This window comes from Apium graveolens, chromosome 5, assembly GCF_009905375.1.
Source record: "Apium graveolens cultivar Ventura chromosome 5, ASM990537v1, whole genome shotgun sequence".
Classification (NCBI taxonomy): domain Eukaryota; kingdom Viridiplantae; phylum Streptophyta; class Magnoliopsida; order Apiales; family Apiaceae; genus Apium; species Apium graveolens.
In genome coordinates this window covers 47,367,192-47,392,384 of record NC_133651.1, presented here as the reverse complement: position 1 = coordinate 47,392,384, position 25,193 = coordinate 47,367,192, and the positions used below count along the sequence as shown (strand labels likewise).

General features: G+C 34.8%; 1 protein-coding gene and 1 pseudogene across 1 annotated transcript; one reads left to right on the top strand and one right to left on the bottom strand.

Annotated features, from left to right (window-relative positions):
- Nucleotides 1-2,891: 2,891 nt before the first annotated feature.
- LOC141723965 (putative nucleoside diphosphate kinase 5) lies at nt 2,892-5,345 on the bottom strand. Its single transcript, XM_074525937.1, has 5 exons — nt 5,149-5,345; nt 4,644-4,868; nt 4,350-4,457; nt 4,081-4,190; nt 2,892-3,249 (listed from the first exon to the last, which is right to left on the bottom strand). The coding sequence occupies exons 1-5, from the start codon at nt 5,241-5,243 to the stop codon at nt 3,218-3,220; spliced, it is 570 nt and encodes a 189-aa protein (XP_074382038.1). The 5' UTR covers nt 5,244-5,345; the 3' UTR covers nt 2,892-3,217.
- Nucleotides 5,346-7,338: 1,993 nt separating this feature from the next.
- Nucleotides 7,339-12,499, top strand: LOC141723963 (uncharacterized; annotated as a pseudogene).
- Nucleotides 12,500-25,193: the final 12,694 nt, after the last annotated feature.

The following is a 25,193-nucleotide window of genomic DNA, read 5'->3' as shown; positions in this document are numbered from 1 at the left end:
AAGAGTGAAATATGAGTTGCTCTGATACCGAATTTATTAGTTATGAAATCAGGAAAAAGAATATTTTTTTTTGACATACATGTGCTGGTATTACATCTATTATATAGATAAATGGATATATCTCGACTCTTCCTAGAATTCATCATAAATTAGATACATGAATAATTTTCAAGACTCTTGGTTTCATAGAACACTGATCGTGAGTCTAGAACTAGAACATTTTAGATACTTGGTTCATCGGAATTACAAATTATATATTTAACATTATATACACTGTCTCAACTGTCTCAAAATAAGTATGGGACACGTAGCTGGTAGAGGATATATAATGCTATATTGGCGCAAAACAATTTAAATGTTCTCCAACTACATGACTTGTCATTAATTATAGTACGGCTGTCAAACGGATAATTCGGATACGGATCTGCCTATATCCGAATCCGAAAATCCATATCCGTCTCCGAATCCGGAAATATTTAAAGAATAATATCTGAATCTGGATCCGACGGATACTGATACGAATAATATCCGGATCCGGATCCGATTTTCAATCAGTTTTTTTATTTTATACTAACATTGAAAAATATTTAAAAAAATATAATAAAAATTAAAAATTCATTTTTAAAAATTAAAATAAGAGATAAAGTGATTTAATCATATTTAATTTTTAAAAAAAATTAATTTTATTTAGCTTTTCAATATAATCGTTATCTTTAAATTATTGAACTCAAATGATTTTTCTAATATGTCTATAAAATTTTATAAACATAATATTTAATATATATATATATACATAAACACACTATAAATTTAATATAATATATTTCTAAATATTTAAATATAAAATATATTTATTCGAATTTGGATATTATCGAATAGGAATATGCCTATATCCGTATCCGTATCCGCAATTGTCGGATTCGAATACTAATAATATCCGATTTGTTTCGGATATAAATAATATTCGCCTTATTTCGGATACGAATGCAGATTTTGAATAATTATCTGATTTTTCGAATATTTTTGACAGCCCTAAATTAGAGTACAACTGGTATGGGTATTGGTGAACGGGGAGATCATAATATTACTATTTGGAATTAAAAATAAAAAATTGAAATGACAATAATATAGGGAAGAATGCCATATATTTAATATGACATACCAAAGAGTAAGTCCCCTTAGAGAACATATAAAACAATGTGAAATTTTAGGAAATAAAAATAAAAGGCATGTAGTTTTCTTAGGACAATTTTTAACTAAATTTCTGAGTTGCATTCATTGAGTCCTAGACTGACTCTTATTAATAATACGTTAATATTACCCAGGTATCTAAGCAGAATCTGACTTTAATAGCTAAAAGAAAAGCAAAGCACATTCTTCCTACATGTAGTCTTGAATTCAGATGGTATAATTTCGTGCAGGTGATGCGTACCATGGTTGTCATGGCGCCAATTCGAGGCGAGTCGATGACCCCCGGCTAGTCGAGTAGTCGTGGACTAGTCGTATATTAGTCAATCAAAAAAATGTAATTATAATTAAATATAATACAATATATATTATAATTTAGGCTTCTAAATTCCAAGTTTCTAACATATACGAAAATATTATATTATAGGTCCTTGTATCTCACATCCAAGAATGAGGGCTTACAAGTTACATACATACATAGTATACACATACATGATACATATATGTATATATACATCCATAACATATATTTAGAGTTATAAAATATATTTCTACCTACTATAATACATATATGTACATAATATATACATATAGAAGGAGGAGCAGGATAAGGAGGAGGATGAGGAGCAGAAGAAGCAGGAGGGAGAGAGGAGCAGAAGAAGAAGCTTATTTTGAATTTGGTTCAAGAAGATCTGGAAAATGGAAAAGCTCAGAAGCCTATCTGTTAGGGCTGGTTTGTGCCATTTCTCTCAATGGAGCAGAAATTAGGGCTGAATCATCTGTTTAACTTGATTTGAACCGGGTTTTGACTGGGTTTGGGTGTTCAAATTAAACCAGTCGATGACCTGGAACGACTAGTCGGCCCGACTAGTCGCCCAGTCGACCAGTCAGTCGACTAGTTGCACTTCATTTATGAATTTCATACTAATAGAAATACATGTCCTACCGAGACATAATTTGTAACTTGCTATCCTTTCGCCAGTCGACAAGTCCAGTCGACTTCTCAATCTCGACTGCTCGACTAGTCGTCGCGACTAGTCGAGCGCCGTGACAACCATGATGCGTACTCAAAAGTAACAGGGTCTACTCTGGTGATACATATCAGAGGAAAAGGGAAGATAACCCATCTTTCTAGAATCAATATGTGCCAGTCAAATTAATCTGAAATCTAAAACAAATCCAACACAAGTCATTCTGACATGAAACATTTTACATTTCATCATATAGTAATTTATGTTCTTTAAAGGATACCGAGTACATAAATTAAATATTAATATCGTAACCAGCTTTAGTCCAGTTTAGCCTGCAAAACATGCTCGCAATGTCTCACACTTATACCACACAAAGACAGAGAAAAGGAAAATAATCAATGAAATATCCTTAGAAGAATTTCTGCCACACTGATAATCGTTTTATGTCTGATAAAAATATTAAATTAAGTTTCAAAAAATTCAAGTCATACATAACAGGACATAATTACATATCTTAAAAGCATTGTTTTGCAACTGAAGTATACATACTGGTATACTACATAATATACCTATGATAAAAGCAATCAATACACTTGAATAAATATCAAAACTAAAGTTTAGATACTAATGATCCTACTTAATTCCAAATTTCAGATCTCAAATGAGTATACATACTTAAATGCAATAATAAGAACTCCAATTAATCAGTCCCAGAACAAGGAAAAAGCAACATAAGCACAACACTCAAATCTCCAATATGCATACATATAAGAGGCCATGTTTTTATTTTACACATAAACCATCACATTGTATAAGCTAAGATAGTCCCAACATACAGATTCTATGAAACATCTAATAATTTTCTGTACGATAAAGTACAACAGAATAGAGAGAGAAGTGAGCGTGACATACTGGAAGATTAGAAGTAAAGTACTAAATGACTATTGAGCTTGTTTTTATGTCACAGATGAAACTTTCCAATTCTTTAAGTTATTTGCATGTCTAGAGATGCTTTGGCATGACATCTCTTAGCTCCCTGGATGTTCACAATTGACAATTTAAAGTTCATCATGTTCTGAAACATTTTCACCTGCGGAACCATCAAATGTCAGATACAGCATCGGTTCAGTAGAAGTTTTTGTAAAGGTACATCAAAGTAATTTGCCTGAACAGAGAAGTAGATGATTATTTGATACGGAAATGTGATTGTTATTAAAATATATTAATGGCCCTCCCATTCTTCTTTTTCCATGTCCTTTTCTAGTAAAAATTCATGTGTTTGACTGTTTGGACTTCATAATGTTTAAGTGCAATGTAGACAACAGTCATTACTCATTAGAAAGTTTGAGAGAGGAAATGCTCAGTAAGAAGATGAAGGCGGTAACCCAAGTTTATAGGTAGTGAAGTACTATCAATTTTTGGGTTATACACTTACACTACCTTTTATTATTTTTTGGGTACTTCACAAAATTTTTATCCTTATAAACAAGGCTTTCTTTTATCTCAAATATAAGTTGATACAAACCATATCATGAAAACATGAAGAGGGGGCTAGTATGGTAAACACTAAACAAAGATGCATATGGAACAAGAAAAGCATTAAGCATACCCATGTCTTCATAACAATCATGATACCTTCCCAAAGAAGAAGGTACTTAAAAAGAAAATAACATGACTTTAAACGTCAAAAAGAAAGACCCATCCCAACATCCAAATGACTACCAACAAAGACCTATTCGACAAGTTCCAATCGCTAAAAATGCATTTTTATTCGCCCCACTAGTCAATTCTCAAATAGTTGTCTAATATAATTAGTGTAGCCTTAAACCATCATATAGGGTTAAAAGGAGACCTAAAGAAAGCACAAAACTGACCAAATAAACAGCATTATACGAATTAGAACAGCAATCAACAGTTTCACCTGGATTTGTCTCTTTGAAGAAAAAGGAAATCTCCCTAGCAGCAGATTTAGTTGAATCTGAACCATGAACACAATTCCGTTCTAAGCTTACCCCGCACATTGCTCTGATGCTGAAAAAAGAGAGCAACCAATAACTGGAACATGTGGCATTTGGCAATAACACATAATTTCACCAAGAAAACAGAAATGATATGACAAACTGTCAAGTATGATATAATTAAACAAAATCAGGTGATGTTTTTGATGGGAAAGTGGATGATGGTGCACACCTATGAGGATGAGTAACCTTAGCCTTACTGGCATCAGTAGGTCCAATCAAAGAGCGCCATTCTGATACAGCATTCACCTTCTCCAACACCATAATTAACACTGGACCGCTTATACATGGTAAATTGTAAATTTTTTTCATGCCAAAAAGTAGTGAGTAATTAGCCACATCACACAATAATCAAGATAAGCGAGGCTTCAGCCAACAAGTGATGAATCAAATTTAGTTAACTAGAACATCCTAAAAGGATGGAAAGGAAGCATTTCATATTACAGGAGGACGGGGGTAGAGTTACCTTGTAATATAGTTGATAAGACTGGGAAAGAAGGATGTAGAGGAGTGGTCTGCATAAAATTGTTTAGCAGTATCCGGGTCCAGCTGAAGAGTGATTTGATTAAGTATGGTAAATCCAGAAGCTAATATAGTTTGTTGGATGAAGTTAGTATGGTTGCCAACAAAACCATCGGGTTTGATCATGGCTAATGTGCGCTCCTTGGTTAATGTAATGTCTGCGGAACATCTATAAATATACACATTTGTCAAAAGTATAACAAAGCGGAGAGATAGTTAGTTAAACTGAAGATAGTACCAAACTAGGCTGAAACTAAAAGTTAAAGATGAGGGCGATGCTTATTGCCTAAGTTAATTAAGAAGAGAAGAGAATGAAATAAAGAGAAGCAAGTGAAGTATACAGAAAATGAAATTGAATCGGTGGGGGGGGGGGGGCAGCAGAGTAATACATTATTGAATATTGTAAGTTTACTGTAATTGAAATGGTGTATATGAATTGGAAGGTGTACCTTAGAGGAAAGGAGAGATGAAAGATGAGAATAGGCTGCAGGAGAATACTACATAGGAGTAACAAACAGTTGATTTTGATGTTGATCTCTCCCATTACAAAGGCCGCCAAGGTGGATGATGAAGATGACTTGCTTGTCTTAATACCTACCAGTACTATTACTTACAAGGGCTCTTGTGTTTGAATCTCCTTCCTCTGTCTTTGGTTTTGATTTTTTATACAAAAAAACGTGACAATTTATTGTTTACTTGTAATTTCACTCAATTTCCGAATATATTTTGCATCTATTTTTTTCGCTATTTTCAAATAAATTGTGTGATGCTATTACGGCACTCCAAAAACTTACAAACACAGTAAACTACCAAAAATTTATTAGCATTAATTACTTTTTTATTCTCAAATTTTGCATCAATATAAATTTTAAAATATATTATATTAACGTAAATTTTGAGTCTTAAAAGATCATTAAACCGATTTATTACCGTAAAATTTAATTGATTAATTATTATGATTTGAACTGCAAGTGTCCCAAAGCTGCAAACCAGAATCAGGGGTATATGATGATATACATACATAAATCTGTAGCAAGCCCAGAGCCTGAAGTTTTGGTTGAATTGTTGTTTCGTATAAGCAACACAACGGCTTCAACTTGGGTTTAGAGCAACTTCAACTGAGTAAGCCTGTTAGCTATATAGTCCAGTTGACATGAAAATAGGAGCACATATACATAATTTCCAAAAATAATCTGGCTCCAACGAGTTCAACCTGTTAGCCATAATTATAGAGGATGGGAATTGAGTCGCCAGATTTGTTGATTCCTTGCAAGTCTTCTATATGACTATATCCACCTTTCTCCTGTCCACGTCGTCTAATACACTCAAGGCCCAAGTCCCACCACATTTACCAAAAGTATTCCTAAGCACTTTATTTATTTATTTAGCAAAGTTATTTATTAAAATTATTTTAATAAACTACAAAATGAAAAATTTATAAAAAACAAATAAATTCATATCACTACCTCGAATTAAATTTAAATATAATATATAATATAAAATATATATTTTAATATTTTCATGTCACTATCTCGAATTGAATTTAAATATAATATAAAATATATATTTTAATATTTAACTAATAATTAATACCATTAAATACATATTTAAAATATGATGATTAAAAATAGTTATTCATTATTATAACTCATTATTTCATAAGTTATAAGTTTGATTTTGTGTATAAGTTACACAATCCGACTTATTCAGTACATTACATTCAATTTATCAGTAGATTGAATTCAATATACCATTATTATGCTCATGAAAATTCAATGTACCCGTAGATTGAAATCAATGTACCAGTAGATTGAGTTCAATGTAGCATCGTTTTGTCTATAAGTTACACAATCGTACTTATGTCTTAATATAGCCGTTGAAATATAACCGTTTGAATTTGAAAATAATATTAAAATACTGTTTTTGAAATATAGTTAACCATTATAGCTAACACCATTGGAGTACAACATCTTACATGTTCAGCAAATTTTAGCTAACCATTATTTTACAATATTTTAGTTAACCATTATAGCTATCCCCCTTGGAGATGCTCTTAGGGGATTTGATTTGAATGCCTTATAATCCACTTTTCCCCCCTTCTATTCCTCCTCTATCTTTGGGGTTAAATATCAAAGTGGTCACTGAAGTTGAGGTTATATATCATTTCACTCACTGATCTTAACGGGATATCATTTCAATCACTAAAGTCACAATAAATATCAATCAAGTACCTCCAAATTTTAGTTCAAGGAGTAAAAATATTATTTATAGAGTTTGACACATTATTTTTGAATACTACCGTAACCAAGTAAGAGGTCATGACTTCTAGTATTTATGATAATATATTTAGATTTTATAAAGTTTATTTACTATTTATTTTTTATTATATAATTATTATTTTTGTTTTAATTAAAAATAAATAGTAAACAAAATTGATAAAATCTAAATATTTTGTCATAAATACTAGAAGTCATAACTTTTTACTTGGTTGTGGTAGCATTCAAGAACAATGTGTAAAACTCTATAAATAATATTTTTACTCTTTGAACTAAAATTTGGAGGTACTTAATTGATATTTATTGTGATTTTAATAATTAAAATGATACCCCATTAAAATCAGTGAGCGAAATGATACATCAAAGACTCTATCTTTGTTCACCTTTCTTGCCTTCACCTTGCTCTCCAACACAACAACAAGAATAATCTATTCATCCCCATTCAGGTTTGCTTCCCCCCCCCTCTCTGTCTTTCTCCCATCTCTCTCCCAGTCTCCCCCCTCTCTCCCAGTTATATAATTCATTTGTTTTTTGGGATGCTGCTGAGCTATATCTTTCTGGACACTATTTGTTACAGTAACTACTTTCATTTATTCTTCATTTTGTTGGATACTACTGGTATTAAGTTTTTGTTTTTATTAATTCCTTGTTTTGTTTTTCTAGGACCTCATTTTCAACTTCGAACAACTAAAGGGTGATTGAATACATCACTCATTAGATGTTACTACCTAGCGCTGTCCTCTCCTCGTATACATTGTAATCAAGCTCAACTTAATGGCGACTGCAACCATGGCCATAGCTGCTGGTGCAGCTGCTGCTCTTTTGTATTATACTATAAGCAAGAAATTACAATCAAACCCATATTCTCAAGATGATGATGATGATTCTGATGATAACGTCAACCTTTGCCAAAGCAATGCTCACTTAGGTATTCATCCGGTCTCCAATAAACTTTTTCGAGCTCCTGTGACATGGTCGGAGACAATATCAACATTGTCGGAGACCCTTAGATTTACATACTCCGGGACTCTTGGAAAGTGTCCTATAGGAGAGTTGGTGTTTGGTGTCAGCTTTCTCTTAAAACAACAAGTAAACCAACATTCTTAACTCATGAATTCTGTAATTAAAACTACTGTACTTGGTGTTTTCCATTTTTAAATTGTTAAGCATATATGCATATTCAAGCTTCTTCAATATACGTGAATGTACATGTAGGGATAAAGAATATTTAACTGACAGGGAAATTGAATGTGACAACCTTTGGCTAATTGTGACTAGCATATTCTTGAATCATAAATTTTTTGTTTGGGATGCTTCTAGATGAGTTAATTTTCTTTGCAGGGAAATCTAAAAATCCACAGTGTGTTCGGTGGGGAATATAGTGTGCAACTTAAAGGAGATGAAATAACTTCAGAGCTTCGATATTTTCTGCACTTGCTGACTTTATGTTGGCATTTCTCAAAGAAACCTTTCCCGTTATTTTTAGAAGAAACAGGCTTCTTTTCCCGAGAATGTTCTAATTCAGGAACCTAAAGCTGGAGTTAGTTACTCAACCCTTACTCATTTAGTTGCCTGTCTCTGATTTCGGCTTATTACTACTTCTCTCTCCCTTTCTTCCTTACTTGTCCCATGCTTACATTTTGTTTTGCTCTATTAAGAAAAAAAGAGAGAGATAACAAATAAGGAAAAATTGAACCTGTGATACTCAGTATTAATTTTATTTGGTGGGGGTAGTCAAACGGACGAGAAATTAGGCTGATATCATTGTAGTATAATTAAAATAGGGTCTGCGTGGATTTGATATTTAATATATTTTTAATTCTATGTGGACACTTATTTTATTTTTACGCTGTTACTTAAATTTTGCCGATTCTTAAACCAGCTTTTACAGTACTAGTAGATCATAAGACAAAATCCTTCCTCCTACTGATTCGTGGAACTCATAGTATTAAAGATACTCTAACAGCCGCTACAGGAGCAGTGGTACCATTTCATCACACAGTTGTACATGAGGGAGGAGTTAGTTATTTAGTATTGGGCTATGCACATGGTGGAATGGTTGCGGCTGCTCGCTGGATAGCCAAAATTGCAACTCCTTGTCTCATTGAAGAGCTCAAGACATATCATGACTATAAGCTTTAGGTATTACGTTATGACTTCAGTTGTATACCTCATTTGTAAATAATGCTGGTGTCTTGTAAGGTATGGACGTCACAGGCCTTCATTTCATTGACCATCATCTCTTAGGATGGGTCAGTGTTTGTTCTAAATGTGCAGGGTTGCAACAGATGTAACAACTTAAAGATTAAGATATTCGTTTAATCACTTTCATGATATTGTTCGATTGACTTGTCTTTTCTTAAAAATAAATGTCAGCATTGGAAAGTTTCTTTTGTCTTCATTGCCATGCAGTGTATCTTATATTCCAAAAATATACACATTGATGACAATGTATGAGTCATATGATCATACAGCAGTATCGTAAAGAATGTTAAACTTCCAATTAAGATATGTAACTCTAAGTTAGTAATTGCATTTGTTATAGTGCTTTACTTTTTTCTTCGGTGCAGATAGTTGGGCACTCTTTGGGTGGAAGCACTGCAGCACTTTTAACCTATGTCATGCGAGAGCAGAAGGAATTGTCTTCTGCTTCCTGTGTCACATTTGCTCCAGGTTTGATTAAAGTTTATGTTAATGTAAATACAGCTAGGAGCCTAGGATGAAATTTAGTATCCGGTTGTCTTTTGCCAGTAGTCCTAATCTGCGTGTCTCACACTCATTGTTGCATTGATTTTACGATCCATTAATGCCAATGTTGAGGAATGAGGACCTACTGTAATGTTAATATGTTAAGTGACCAAATGCATTGACGACATACATTTTTGCCACCTATTTTTTCTAAGTTTTGAGACCCCAAGCATCACCCCGAGATTTGCTTGATATGTGCAGCAGATATGTTTTCATTTTATTTTCTTTGAGGATTTAATCAAGTTATAATGTTTTAAGTTCTGCAACTGCTTGTATGACTTGGGATTTGGCAGAATCTGGCAATGAATTCATTACAACCATAATTAATGGAGCTGATTTAGTGCCTACTTTCTCTGCTGCTTCAGTGGATGACTTGCGCACCGAGGTTCAAATTCTGATTATTAAATTGAACATTTTCTATTTAGTTCTGTTGCCAAAACTAGTTTTGTCTTGGAAGACTTATATTTCCTTCGCATATATACTTGATACTTGAAGTAGAACATGTAAAGATATAAAATTACTCATTTGGGAACAGCACTCCAATTGTATAATAATTTTGTTTCTTCCTTATCTGATGGAATTTATACTATCCTCTTAAATTTAGCTTTTGCTTTAGTAACAAACAATGTAGTTTAAGTTTTTTTGGGCAATTGATTAAAGGCGTTATAATCAATATCTCATGGTGATACAAATTATCTAAAATTCCTTTTGTTACCCGTTGTTGAAATAATTGCTTTGCTGCTTGACCAGTTGCGCAACACTGTGATCTGTCGTCTTGTGATGAGGAACACAATTAAAGATTAAAGAGACTTTTTGTATTATTAATTACGTAATCTATTTATTTTTATTATCTAAAAAATGATGATATTTGGCTCTAGTTATTAATGATAGTGCAATTAGTAATGGGCCTTGGTCCTTTAGGGTTCTGTTATCAGTATTTTACTTCACCTTATATACTTGTTTCATTAGACTTGGGTTATTGAAAATATTGTTGAATATTGAATTAGGTCTCGTATTTGGGTTGCGATTTAGCTGAATTTCTCCATTGTGCAGTTGGGATATCCTTGGGGTAGTGGATTTTCTGTGGTTAATCCACTTAAGTTCTATCTTTTCTTCGTTTTATCTTATATATCGTTGTTTGTGGAAGCTTTCCTGCATCATCCTGTCTCTATACTCTTGGTTGCATGTTAGGCCCCTGTCATGTTATAATATAAATTATTTATTTTCTCCGCTTCTTGTAGCATACCACATCTGCTTGGGCCAATGATTTAAAGAATCAGATTGAGCATACTAGATTACATAGTACTGTATATCGCTCTGCATCTGCACTTGGTTCTCAACTTCAATCTTTAGCTAGTGCTAGAGCAAATGTAGCTGGCGCTGGTGCAATACTTCGTCCGGTATCTACTGGCACCCAGGTCTATTCCATATGATGATATGACAATGCTTGTCTGACTAAGACACCAGTCCGGGGAAAAACTAGTTGCTGTATAATATAATTTGAGCAGGTATTAGAAATGGTTTGTTAGAACCTAATAATTCCCAGGGATCTGTAATTGCTTTATAATACAATTTGTACTAGGTGCATATTGTCAATCACTATGAAGAAATGCTTAGCTTATGCTATAAATGTATGACCGGGATGTGTTATCGATAAATGTAGGTTGTGATGAAGAGAGCCCAAACCATGGCCCGGGCAGCATTGTCACGCCCTTCCATTGAGTTATCATCATGGTCATGCATGGGACCCTGTCGTCGCCCCACCTCTACTCGTACACGCTCGAATGTTGGTGAATATTCCTCAGAATCTTCCTCCGGCAAAAATAAAACCTTTGAACCTCTCACCATGTCCCCCCCAAAGTCCATAACAACCACTAAAACCATTGGGCTACCTGTATCATCAGAGGCCTCTGTTTGGAGTTGACAAGTTGAAAGTTCATCGTTGAATGAACTAGGTTTGAATTGTGAATCTGATGTTGATTATAGTGATGACCTTGTGGGCCCTGGTACACTCGAAGACCGTATTACAGAAGCTGAGTTATGGCAACAGCTTGAGCATGAGCTGTATGACCAGCCTCAAGGCGAGGGAGATGATTTAGCAAAAGAAATGAGGGAAGAAGAGGCAGAAGTTATCTCCAAGATGAGTGAGAGAGATCCTCCAAGCTCATCGCTCAATACAAGATAGGTCCACAGATTTTTACCTCCTGGAAAAATCATGCATATAGTTGCACTTGTTGCTGATGGATTGGAGGATGAAACTGATAGCAGAGCATCTACCTATAGTGGTAGTAGCCAGCAGGAAGAGGCAAAGATTGGCATTTTTCTTACCTCAAGAACATTGTATAGTAAACTGAGGCTGTCACGAACTATGATTGCCGATCACTTCATGCCAGTCTATAGAAGATAAATTGAAAAACTGATTGCAGAACTTGAAAAGGAACATACAGAAGCAGAAGTTTTGTTATAGAGCAAGAGACTTGTTCATAGTTTGTCATCTTTGATACGATTCCCAGGTTTCTTTACGGGGACAAGGTATGGATTGTTTAAAATCGAAATACATTTATTTCTTCTGAAATTACCCGCTCAAGGAGGTCAAACTATATTCAATAATTACACGAGACAAGTTATCTTGTACATCACAATTCACAAATGTAATTCCGTTTCCTGAAAACTAAACTGTATATAAATACAACTTTGCATGGCATTATGTTGTCCGTATACTCTAATGCTAGTAACTTTAACCAATAAATATTATGTAGAATTAGAGATTATAAGACGTGTTATGTGTTTTTTATGCACATTAGATATGTACTCGTTTTGGTGGATATAATTATATTTATTACTAAACAAGTAAATTCAGAGCTCTTGGTGGCTCAAGGTCGATGACCGTCTCATGAAACTGGAAGTAGCTCTGTGTTCAATGAAGGGGCGTAAGTGTTTAGATTTGGTCAGGTTGGGAGGTAAAGGTAGCACCAAGCCTCGTATAACAGTTTTATGAAATCTTCAACCTAAACTGCAACGTGCGGTTTATCGCAGATTCTCAGTTAGCAGAATAAAAATTAGTTTTTTTTTTTTTTTTTTTGCCAAAAAGTTAAAACTTGCATTCAAACTTTCAAATCGTTCAAGAGTACATGAATAAATTCAGCAGGGACATTTTCCCTACTCCAAATACGATCAACTATTGAACTATTATGTCTCGCTATGAAGTGAGCCACATTGTTCGCGGATCGTTTAACAAATTTTAGAATCACCTTACAGTTATCTAATTCAAAAACGAGATGCTTGTACTCTTCTATCACTCTTTCAAGGTATGAGAGATTGGCTGAAGAGCAGCGAATTGCCTGAGTTGCTGTCAAACAATCCGTTTCCAGAAATACATTTGACCAAGCTTTGGCTTTAATCCAGCTAAGAGCTTCCCTTATCCCGATAGCCTCTGCAAGTTCTGGTGCCATCCTTCCCTGCTTGCAACTCGATATAGCCTCAATCAACTTCCCCTCGTGGTCGCGAGCTACCGTAGCATAAGCATAACAATTAGAATCTTCAAATAACGCAGCATCTGTATTAACCTTGATCGTACCTTCATGTGGTTGTTTCCAATGCACATCCCCATCTGTTAGAGTCATAAACCCAAAGGAGGAGACATAAGACCTATCTTGTGCATTCTTCCAGTGATCAAGAACTTGGATAGCTGATGCTACCACCTCTACAAACTCTACAAACTCTGCACCTTTTTGATTCCAAACTATAGCGTTTCTGTTCTTCCATATAGCCCAACAAACCATACACAGATTTAATAACTCCTCCCCTTTATACTGCTGTAGTGCTATAGACATCCGTTCCTGAAAGTTCTGAGCTATATGCGTATCGATATTACAACCTATCTTACTCCAGCATAACTTTGCAAATGGACAAGTTGTCAAAATATGCTTAACAGTTTCTGGTTCCAAATTGCAGACTGGGCACTGCTCAATAATCACAACTCTTTTAGAAATGAGTTGCTCCTTTGTAGGTAAACATCCCGTTAAAACTCTCCATAGAAAGTGCTTGACCTTCAAAGGAATTTTTAGATTCCAAATTTTTCTCCAAAATCCAGAATTATCGCTAGAATGATTCACCTCTCTTCTAGCACTCAGAGCTGCATACGCACTTCTAACCGAATACTGACCCATCTTTTCTCTCCTCCAGTACCAAGAATCTTCCACGGAACGTTGTAAAGGTATTGATAAGATTAAATTTGCATCACGTTCAGTAAAAATGTCATTGATTAAATCTATATCCCACCTGCTTTGGTCAGCCTCCATCAACGAGGTTGCCTTTTTTCCAACAAGTGCTTCATGAGTTGTATGGATATAAGGGTCATCCACACATGGTAACCATGGATCGTGCAACACATCTACAGAAGTCCCAGCACCCACACGACGACCTGTATCATTCCTTAACATCTCCTGGGTTTCAATAATACTCCGCCAAACAAAACTCGGGTTACAGCCAAGGGAAGCAGTAAGAAAAGAACCACCTGCATAGTACCGAGCTTGGTAGATTTTACTCATTAAACAGTCTGGTCGCGTAATCAACCTCCACCATTGCCTTCCCAATAAGGCCATATTAAAATCATGCAGTCGTCGAAAACCTAAACCACCTTTTGATTTTCTTATGCTCATTCGATCACAACACATCCATGAAATAATGCCCTTTGTCTTCTTAGTTGAATTTCGCCACCAGAATTTACACATAAGATTCTCCATTTCAGAGCATAAATTCCTAGGTATCAAGAACATGCTCATAGCATAACTAGGTAAAGCCTGTACCACCGTTTTCAAAAGAATTTCCTTTCCCCCCTTCGAAAGGAGCTTCTTATCATAGCCTTCAATCCTTGTCTGCATACGCTCCTTTAAATAACCAAGAACAGCATTCTTATTTCTCCCTATAATACTAGGGAGACCCAAATAAGTAGTGTTTGCTCCTGCTTCTTGGAACTGCAGAATATCACAAATCTCAGCCCTCCCCTCCTGAGCAACATTGCAGCTAAAGAAAACTGAAGATTTTGCAGCATTTAACTTTTGGCCCGAAGCTTTTTCGTACACTTGTAACATGCTGATCACCTTAGTAGCTGCCTCATTACTTGCCTGACAATATATATAACTGTCATCGGCAAAAAATAAGTGAGATAAAACCGGAGCACCTCTAGCAACCTTTATGCCTTTAATATCCTTCGTTCTTACATTATCTTGAATTAAAGCTGTGAGACCCTCCATACAGATAAGAAAAATATAAGAAGAAAGAGGATCCCCTTGCCTAATTCCTCTTCCTGGCTCGATTAAACCAAATTCCTTGCCTACATGATTAATTCTATATCTGGCTGAGGTTACACATTCCAGAAGCAAATTGACTAACCTTCTGTCAAATCCGATTTTTTCAAGCATTGCCCGTAAGAAATTCCACTCCACCCTATCGTAAGCTTTACTCATGTCTAACTTTAAGGCCATCCACCCTGCTTTACCACTGACTTTCCTCTTCATATAATGCATAACCTCGTAGGCTATCATAGTATTATCAGAAATTAAACGCCCGGGGATGAATGCGCTCTGAGTTTCAATAATCACTCCATCAAGAACTCTTTTAATCCTGTTAGCCAACACTTTCGAAACAATTTTATAAGACACGTTGCATAGAGATATTGGACGAGGCTCAGTCATATTAGAAGGTTCTTGCTTCTTCGGAATCAAAACTATATTAGTATCAATGATGCACTTGTCAAACTTACCTGTGTCAAAGAATTGTTGCACTAAATGAATTAAATCACCGCCCACTATACTCCAATATTTCTGGTAAAATCCGGGACTCATCCCGTCTGGGCCCGGAGATTTATCCGGGTGCATATTAAACAGCGCATTCTTCACTTCACTTGGCTCGATTGGAACCAATAGGTCCTCATTCTGATTGTTAGAAATTCTTTCTGTAACACATCTTACAACCTCTGTCCACTTCGTGTCTGTTGCTGTAAAGAGCTCAGAAAAATATTGAACCATGACCTCTTGAAGTCCATCATCCCAACTCACCTGGACACCTTCCTTATTAGATAACGTGTTGATCTTATTAAATTTATGACGCGCCTTGGTAGCAGCATGAAAGAACTTGCTATTAGAATCACCCTCACGAAGCCATAATTGCTTACACCTTTGTCTCCAAAAAACCTCTTGGTCGTTATAAATATCTGTTAATCTCTTGGCTGCATCGCTATATAACTGAATAGAATTTAGATCCTTCTTCCCCTTCAAAACTCTCATTCTTTTCTTGCATTGATTTATACGAGTCTTAAAACTACCCGTAATTTCTTTTCCCCATTTAACCAGCACTGCCAAACAACATTCAATTTTCTCCTGAAAAGTCTTGCCCTCCGCCATTTGCCAAGAATCTTCTACAATCTTACGACACACTGGGTCTCTCAACCAAGCATTTTCAAACCGCATCTTTTTCACTGATTGTGTATGAGAAATCGCAAAATGCTCGAGCAGAATAGGGCTGTGATCAGATATGGAAATTTCCATATTTATAAGCTTGGCTTCTGCAAAGTGATGCATGAAGCTATTTGAAACAAGTGCTCTATCCAGTCTTATTTCTATCCACTCTGCCGTGCCATGACCTCTCTCCCACGTATAAGGGTAGCCTGTAATTTCCAAATCATTCAAATCGCACTCCTCTATAACCTGCTGGAAACCCTGAATCAACCACGATGGATACGGACGCCCACCTCTCTTTTCCTCCTGCTTCAAGATATTGTTCATATCCCCAATAAGACACCAAGGCAAAGATGATTGAGTGTGCAGTCTCCGAATAAGATCCCAGGTTGCGTTCCTTTTTGCTCTGTCTGGCTCCCCATAAAATCCTGTCAACCTATATTTGGTCTTCCCTCGAACTTCCACTACAACATCTATATGGTTCTTGCTGTAAGACTGAACTGCAACTTCATCCTTGTTTCTCCAAAATAAGACTAACCCTCCACTATGCCCTTGTGCTTCCACTGTACACACTCCTTCAAAACCAATCATATCTCTAATCTTTTCCGTACGAGCTTTCTTACATAGTGTCTCGCATAGAAACATGAAATTGGGATTCTTTTGGATTATAGACTCCTTAAGGAATTGAACGGCCCATGGGGTCCCAAGCCCATGGCAATTCCAACTCAAAGTACTCATAATGCTAGGCGAGCCCCTGTTACAGAGCCTGCCTTCTCCACGTTTTTTGGATTGTTTGTGCTATTAATCTGAGATTCTGTCATAATATCATCTTCAGTATTGAAGTTGTTATTGGGCCTCTCCGTTAATGGGTCATCCACTCTACGTCTTTTTGGGTCCAGCACAGATAAGCCAGCTGTCTCTATGTCCACAAACTCTTTCTCCCGCCTATCATTCAAATCCACAGCATTAACCACCTTATGCAAATTACCTCCACTTTGCACGCCTGACATATTGACATCTCCTGATTTTATGGGATTACAATCATCCTGTGCGTGTTTCACGCTACTCTCCTCTCTGTGAATCTCCATTGTTTCAGCATTCCTCTCTGTATCTTGCTTCTTTGCTACTTTCAACACTGTCCCATCCGCCCCCTAATCCATTGATTTCCTTTAGTAAAAGCTTGATTTCTTATGGATGCACGTAAAGAACTATCATACTTCCTCTCTCCCTGTACATGAGGATTATCGAATAACTCCTCAGAACTTCTCAGAATGACCAATCTTCCCACAATAAAAACAGAAAGAAGGGAGTCGTTCATATTTAAAATCAATCCATAACCATTCCCCTCCAGGCTTTTTAATACGCATTTGACTCTTTAATGGACGAGAGATATCAATAGCAACCCTTACCCTTAGATAATCCCTGAACAACCCTTGAAAATTCTTTGGATCAGACTCTATATATTTCCCCACAAAATTACCTATAGATTTCAAAACAAACTCTGATTTGAAACCGATGGGCACATCATAAACTTGAACCCACATGAATAGCTCTGTAAGGATAATGTCCTTCAACTGTTCCTCCGCATTAAACTTTTTAATCACCAGAACTTGTTGATTAAAGGTCCATGGACCGTCATCTAACACCCTTTGCATATCTCGGTCGTGAAAAAATTTAAACAGAAGCATGTTGGACTGGTCAGTTTCCTCCATAAAAACTCCTTTAACTGGCCTCCAAATCGACGATAACGTGTCCTGCATGGCCATAAAATTCACCTTCCTATTAGATACAAACCTGCCTACCAAACATCTCTCCATTCCTTCCTGTCCCTCATTGCCAGAAACGTCTTCCAGAATAAGCCCATCCTCATCATCGCTGTTCAAAGAAAGATTTGCATACGCCTCATCCAGATTCCTCTCGCGTGATGAACTCGCCATAATAAAGAGAAATAGAACTACAGATTTGAAGAAGCAGATTCTTAATACTAAAAAAGATCAGAGACGGAGAAACTCATCAAATTGATGAGACTATTTATGATTGTAATTAGTCATCTACATTCGTATAAATAACATCAATTAAAACAGCTCAACTCATTTATCAATTTTGGAACTCCCTTTGCTGCTGAGCCGGGCTTCTTTTCTATGAGAAAATATTTTTTAAATTAATAATTACGGCCATCTCTATCTCGAATAAAATTAGTTAAGATGCTTTAATATCTACACATTATTCTTCGTAACTAGGGGCATCAAGCTTGATATCGAGGGGAGGAGGAAAATCACCATTTTTAAAAGCTCTTTCCATAAAAATACTTATTTGAATGAATTGGATACGCATTTCGGGATTTGTTTCCCATTTTTTATGTCCCATTTTTATATGATACACATTTGCAAGAGAAAAATTACTCTTCTCTTTGTTTCACAGACCGTGATTGTGTGTTCTAATAGTTAAAATTAAAACTATAGAATGTACTAAAAATGGTTGATTAAATCAATTTAAACCCAGAAGCATGGTTGCAAAAATCGGTAATCGGTATTAATCGGTTTAGGTATTGATTTAGGATTAATCGGCAAATCAGGGATTGATCGGAACAAAAATCGGATATATTTAAATATTTTAATAATATATAATATATTTACCTTAGTTATTATGAAATATATAATTTAAAAATAATTTATAAATATTAATCGAATTTTAATAAATCGGCCAAATATTTTTTAAGCATTAATCAGGAATTTTTAGAATACCGGGAAGATATTATTTTACTCATTTTTCCCCTGTTGACAGATATGACCTTTCAGAAGGATTCGATCTCACTATAATAAGAAGTTAAAATAAATTCAACTGTCGCTATCAAATACTATCAATGTAGGCATCTGTTTTGGATCACCAAGAAAAGGACACCTCAGCCAACGACATCTGGCACTTCGGTTGACCTGGGCACATAGCTATCTCAACGTTGCGTGTCATGTCCATATTCTGCTAATATAATATCTTATTATTAAAAAATATAAAAATATATAATTTATTTCATTTTTTATCATATATATTTATAAATTTTAATTATTAAAACATTATATTAGAAGTTGCATAATTATTTTATTTAAAAAATTATTAAAATTTAATAAAATAATTTAAATTGATTTTGTAGTAGAATCAGAGAATCATAGTAAAAACTAACTTATTCAAAATTATTTCACTGTAGAATTAAATCTAAAATTATTATTTTTTCAAAATTTAATTGTTAATTTTTTTTATTTTATTCAAATATAATTATTATTTTACATTAATAACAAATATATATTTTTCAAAATAAAATTTTATAATTTTTGATGAAATTTTATACTAGAATTAAAGATTCTATAAATGTCCTCGTATAGGTGAAGTTTTGTTGCAGTTTGTTGGTCCCTCTGTGGCTTCTAAAACTTTTGAGGTGGAATGCTATGTTTTGAAAATTTTGCTAAGAATCTTAAAAGATAGTAATTGGAGGCAAAATCATGTTCTAGTTCTCTCAAACAATGAGCAGCTGGTAAAACATATTGATGTAGCTGCTCTCCAGAATAGATTATGGAGTTGCAAGGAGTTAAATATTCAAGTAAAACATGTTAATAGAGATTGAAATGCAATAGCAGATGGGCATGCAAAAAGAGGTGCTTTTTTGGAATCAATTTACAAGTAAATTTAGTGTAGCGGTACATTTTGTGAAGATTATTAAATGAGGAAGATTATAGAGGCATATGAAAATGCTATCAGATTCTTTTTGGAAGACTAAAAAATTCTTTTGGGGAGAAGTATCGAGGCTATAGGGATTTTATGACAGAGTTTAGGGGGGATAAATTTGAATTAATATATATTGGGATCATTGCATGTAGAGGATTCATTCTAAGTCATTTCAGTTCTCAAAATACTAATAGCTGAGAGAGGTCGAGTCCAATTAGGGTTTATGTCAGTCTAACAAAATACCATGGAGTGAGAGAATGTTAATGTAAATGCTAGATGGTTGATGCCTAGAAAAGGGGTAATAAAGTGTAATGTGCATAGCTTCTTCTCACAAGAAGCTCTGCCAAATGGTAACCATTCTGGTATTGGTACTGTGTTCAGGGATGAGTTAGGTGTTATTCTTCACATGACTGCGGTCTCTTTGGGATTTAAGGATCAGAGAGAAAATGAGTTTCTTACTCTATTGGAGGGTTTAAAGAAGGCATATTATAAGGGTTACAAGAAGATTATTCTGGAGACTGACCATACAGATGGTTATTGGGAATTTTTTAACTCTATGGTGGTGGGAGGGCGTCTTCAGTACGCACATATTATGTGGAAACTTAATCAGCGCAAGGCTGATAAGAGCTATAAGTGTTAATTAAGGCTTGTTGACAGGGAAGCCAATGAATTGGCAGCTTACTTAGCTGAGTATGGTGCAAATCATTGGGAGCAAATAGTGATCATTGAGGAGGATTTTGGTAGAATAGAAGAGTTGTGGTACTTGGATATCGGATTAGGAAGTGTTGAGCAGAGGTTTAGAGCCATATGGCAAGGAGAGATTGAGCCGGCTATCCTTGAAGATGACGTTTTAGATCATCAAAATGAGGACTTGCCTCAGGAAGCAGAAGACAATAATGTTCAGGGTTTAGGTTTGCAGGAAAATGTGGTTATGGATGGAGTTGTTGTGGCTGATAACGAAGATGTTGACGAGTTTGCTGAGCTCGAGGTTGTGGTTGGTGTTAGGAATATGTTGCAGTCTTGATGATAATTCACCAAAACACCTAAGTACATATATTTAGCGTCTTTTTTAGGCTTCAATGGATAACCACAGTTTTTCATCCGTTGAAGCAGTAGCTTATATGAATAAGTATGTATCACTTTCTGTACGCTAAAATAGATGATGGATTTGGTAGTTTTGGTAGTTTTTATGTCATATTGACTACTAGCAAGATATACAAAATAGGTGGGTTAATTGTAAATATAAAATGCCTTGTAATTTTGTAGAAATAAAAGTGTATCAACTGCTAAGGAACCACTCCAACTGCTAATCTATAAAGTTTCAACGGATGATTCTACAAGCTTCAACGGATAATTCAATATGCCTTCAAAAGATAAGTCAAGCCCTCAACGAATATCAGTTAAAGTTGTCAATGGATGCTATTTACAAAGCCTCAACGGATGATACCATCATAGTGTCAACGAATAATATCTAAGAAGCTTCAACGGATAATCAACAAATAGATGTTGAAAGGGACTTGACAGAAGCTGACAAAGTCACATGGGTTGATACTTGATAGTGCATAAAAGGAATGTGGCAGCCTGATTGCAGGTGTTGGAAGAAAATGAAGCATTTCCATTTCCATGTAAGACAAGCTCGTTCAAAGATGTTGTATCTAACTTGGATTGCATTGGATAGAGAAATAAAGAAACATGTGATTAAACCTAGCTGATATGAATATTCATGTAACTTGTGAAAGGAATATGTCCTAAGTCCAATCATGAATTAGGATTTAGGAATAACTTCCTGTGTTATCTGTTTTGATTTCATTGATATTAATAAAAGACTTGTTTTGTTTTTATTACGGGCTCTATCTATTTAAGTGTTTAAATAAGATATACCATAGTTTAGAGTAAAGCTTTTTATGGATTATGATGAGATCATAATAGTGAGACCTAAAAGATGATAACTCTAAACTTAAATAGTTCCTGGTCGTAGGATTACTAACTGGTAATTAATAATCCGCAGAGATCGGTACATACTATGCTTGCTTCATTATGAAGGATGTATATTCTCATAGACATTTGTGTGGTGACACTATAGCTAGTATGTAGGTGTTTATTATAGAATAAGTTCATTGAACATGACTCGCACAGCTGAACAACTGATGGAGTTCACTCACGTGTCAGCAGTTGTTCACATAGTGATAGTTGTACAAGTATCCTTAGACTTGAGGTCATCATAGTCATCTTGTGTACACTGAACTATGCTTTGGTTTAGTTCTTAGTCTCCAGGGACAATTATTAGGGCTCTACTGGGTATAGGAATTTGTACACGAAGATAGTGTATGATCAATATAGGATCTACCCCTTCCAGTGAAGGAAGCGAATGTTCAAGGCTGATCCACTTATGCTAGTTCAGGAATCTCTGGCCAGAGTGAATGAAATTAGAAAGGAGTTTCTAATTTGCATAGAACTACGCATAGTAAATGGTAAGCAAGTGATTAAATTAGATAGGCTTGACACGAGATCCATGCCTTGTATTTAATCGGGACATTGTAGGGTAGAAGGAGTTTATTGTACGGTAACTATTCACTGAATAGGTTCTTGGTATTCTAAGCAGTGAATTCATATTATCCGGATAGTCGTGATATGCTGAGAAGTATCCCTCACGATGTAGAATATATGTGATTAATTAATTAATCATATTTAATAAATTAGAGAATTTTATAAATAATGATAAAATAGTTTTATTATTATTTATTTCTACTACCGGCTTAATATTGAACCTACAGGGTCACACCATAAAAAGAGAATGATTTTATGGTGGAGGAATTAATTAATAATGGCTAATAATTATTTATTTGTGAAATAAATAATTAATTGGCAAATTTAATAATTGATTAAATGAGATTTAATTGATTATAAATTAATTAAGAAAAGTTCTTAATATTATTAATTAAGGATTTAATTTTTGGAAATTAAATCAAGAGAGAGAATTATTTCTAAAGTGTTTAGAAAAAGGATTAATAATTAAAAGGTGTTTTAATTATTAATGAGAATAATAAATGGGATAATAATAATAATATTTATGGGAAAATTTCAGCTGAAAATTTTGCCTATAAATATACTATTATAGACCATATTTTTATTTGAACCCCAAAAACCCAAAAGTTTTAGAAAACCAAATTCTCTCCACCTCCTCCTCCTCCTTAACGTCGTTTTCTTGGTGGATACCGATGGAGTGCTTCACGTTTGAGGAGCAGCTGCTAAGGATCTCCGAACGTTGCTTTTATATCGCATATTAAAGGTTAGTAATCGATCCCCTCATTGTTACCACGATTTATATGCTTTTATTTGGATTTTATGTGTGTAAAAGTGTTTTACCATACCTCCACTACGATTAAAATCCAACAATGGTATCAGAGCTTAGGTTGTATGCATATAGATCTGTGGTAAAAATTTCAGAATTTTATGTGCTTGTATGAATTAATTATGATTTTTACAAGTTATATCATGGATTAATTTTGTCTGATGAGAAATCATTTCTCTGAATAATTTTGAATGTTGATCTGGGTTCTACAAGTGTTGTAGATCGTCTGGGTATTTTTTTCATAATTTTATGATGTATAGATTTTTTTATTATGAATTTTTGAAGATCTTGCAATCAAATTCGTAATTAAATAAATCATATATATATATATTATTTGTAAGTATATATATGTACATCTGTTGCTTGTCTGCATAATCTGTCTGTATGCACGGAAAGAAGACAGGCACGATACAGAACTGTCAGGCACGGAATTCGATGGGCGGCTGCGCGGCGATCGAAATAAAAAAAAATAAAAAAATAAAGGGTGTCGCGCATTCCGGGAATGCGTTACACCCTGTGGTGCATTCACGGAATGCGTTACACCTTTTAATTGGTTAAAAGGGTTGTAACGCATCACCGGAATGCGTTACAGGGGTTTGTAACGCGTTCCTGTAATGCGTTCCTGTAATGCGTTACAGCCCGACTGTCCAGATTAAAATTGATTTTCTGGGAGTTTTGTAACTCCGTTTTGGGCGTGCAATATACCGTTGGATTCGTTTTTCCGAGACGGATCTAATGGAGTGATCAATTTTAGTTTATATAAAAGTTTTGAACTGTTTATATTTCCGAAAGTGTTTTAAAGTTGTTTTTAACTATTTTAACTGCTTTTAAATGCTTCATGTGATACATAGAGATGTATAATGCTTAGACTAATATGCTAGATGATGTAACATGCCTACCTTGATGTTTATTCATGTTTATATATGTGATATATGCTTAGTTTGTCATGCGATGATAGATTTAGGTGAACTTAAATGAACATAAGGCGTTTGTTAGACAACCTAGTATAGTGAAATTGTTTCATAACCTTAATAACAATATTATGAATACAATCATGAGATTCTTGTGTTTGTGAAACACGTAATTGAATATGAATTTTAGATATGAGAGAAAGGATGATTCTGTCAACAACAGATTTCTATCTGTAAGAAAGGGTTATTAAGTGACGCCTCTTGACAATGCTCCACCCGATCTGGGAATCATCTGATTATTGATTATTGATTTGAAATATTTAATTTAAAAGGAAGAATTTCTTTATAATATGATTATAATTGTAACGTAATATAATCCCTCTAAAATTAAATAATATCAAGTAGTAATTGGCCAATGATACAACGGGCTTGTGTCGGTCATAGCCTTCCAACATGATAGAAAGTAGTTCTTATTTTTAAATCATTGTCGTTTCGTGCCACAGCCGAGGGCTTTGATTTCGAAATAAGAAATACTTGTCTATTACATAGAGATGTGTACATTGAATAAGAATCTAAAGGTCGTTACGTGCCACAGTCGTGGGCCTTTGGGGACTGATTCAATTGTACGGAATGTTGGGTTAGACTTGACTTAGAATATTGAGTTTGTCGTGCCAAAGCCGTGACTCAATTATTCAAGAGGCTAAAGTTTGATTAGGGAATAACATTAGATGTAATTGATAAGAGTTGTCTGCCTATTGAACATTACATGGCGTTTCGTGCCACGGCCGGGGTTGTGTAATGGAATGTAGGATCCCTATTCCCACTAGCATTATGAATGCTTAATTTTTCACGTAGGGGGTTGAATAAATTAGATAAACTAGTGGGAGCCACTTATGAATAAAGACCCGATTCATATAGTGTTTTAAAATAAAATCGAATATTTGCTAAGTGTTGTTATGTGTTTATCATTTACAGATTTACAATATACATTATGTCTTCTGCACTATCACTCAGGAGCATACTGGATGCTCA

Excerpts from the sequence above, each read along its gene's own strand:
- LOC141723965 (XM_074525937.1), bottom strand. The coding sequence starts at position 5,243 with ATGGGAGAGATCAACATCAAAATCAACTGTTTGTTACTCCTATGTAGT. Across the intron at positions 4,191-4,349 it reads AAGGTTACTCATCCTCATAG|CATCAGAGCAATGTGCGGGG; the intron begins GTGTGCACCATC and ends CTCTTTTTTCAG. Across the intron at positions 3,250-4,080 it reads CTTCAAAGAGACAAATCCAG|GTGAAAATGTTTCAGAACAT; the intron begins GTGAAACTGTTG and ends ATGGTTCCGCAG.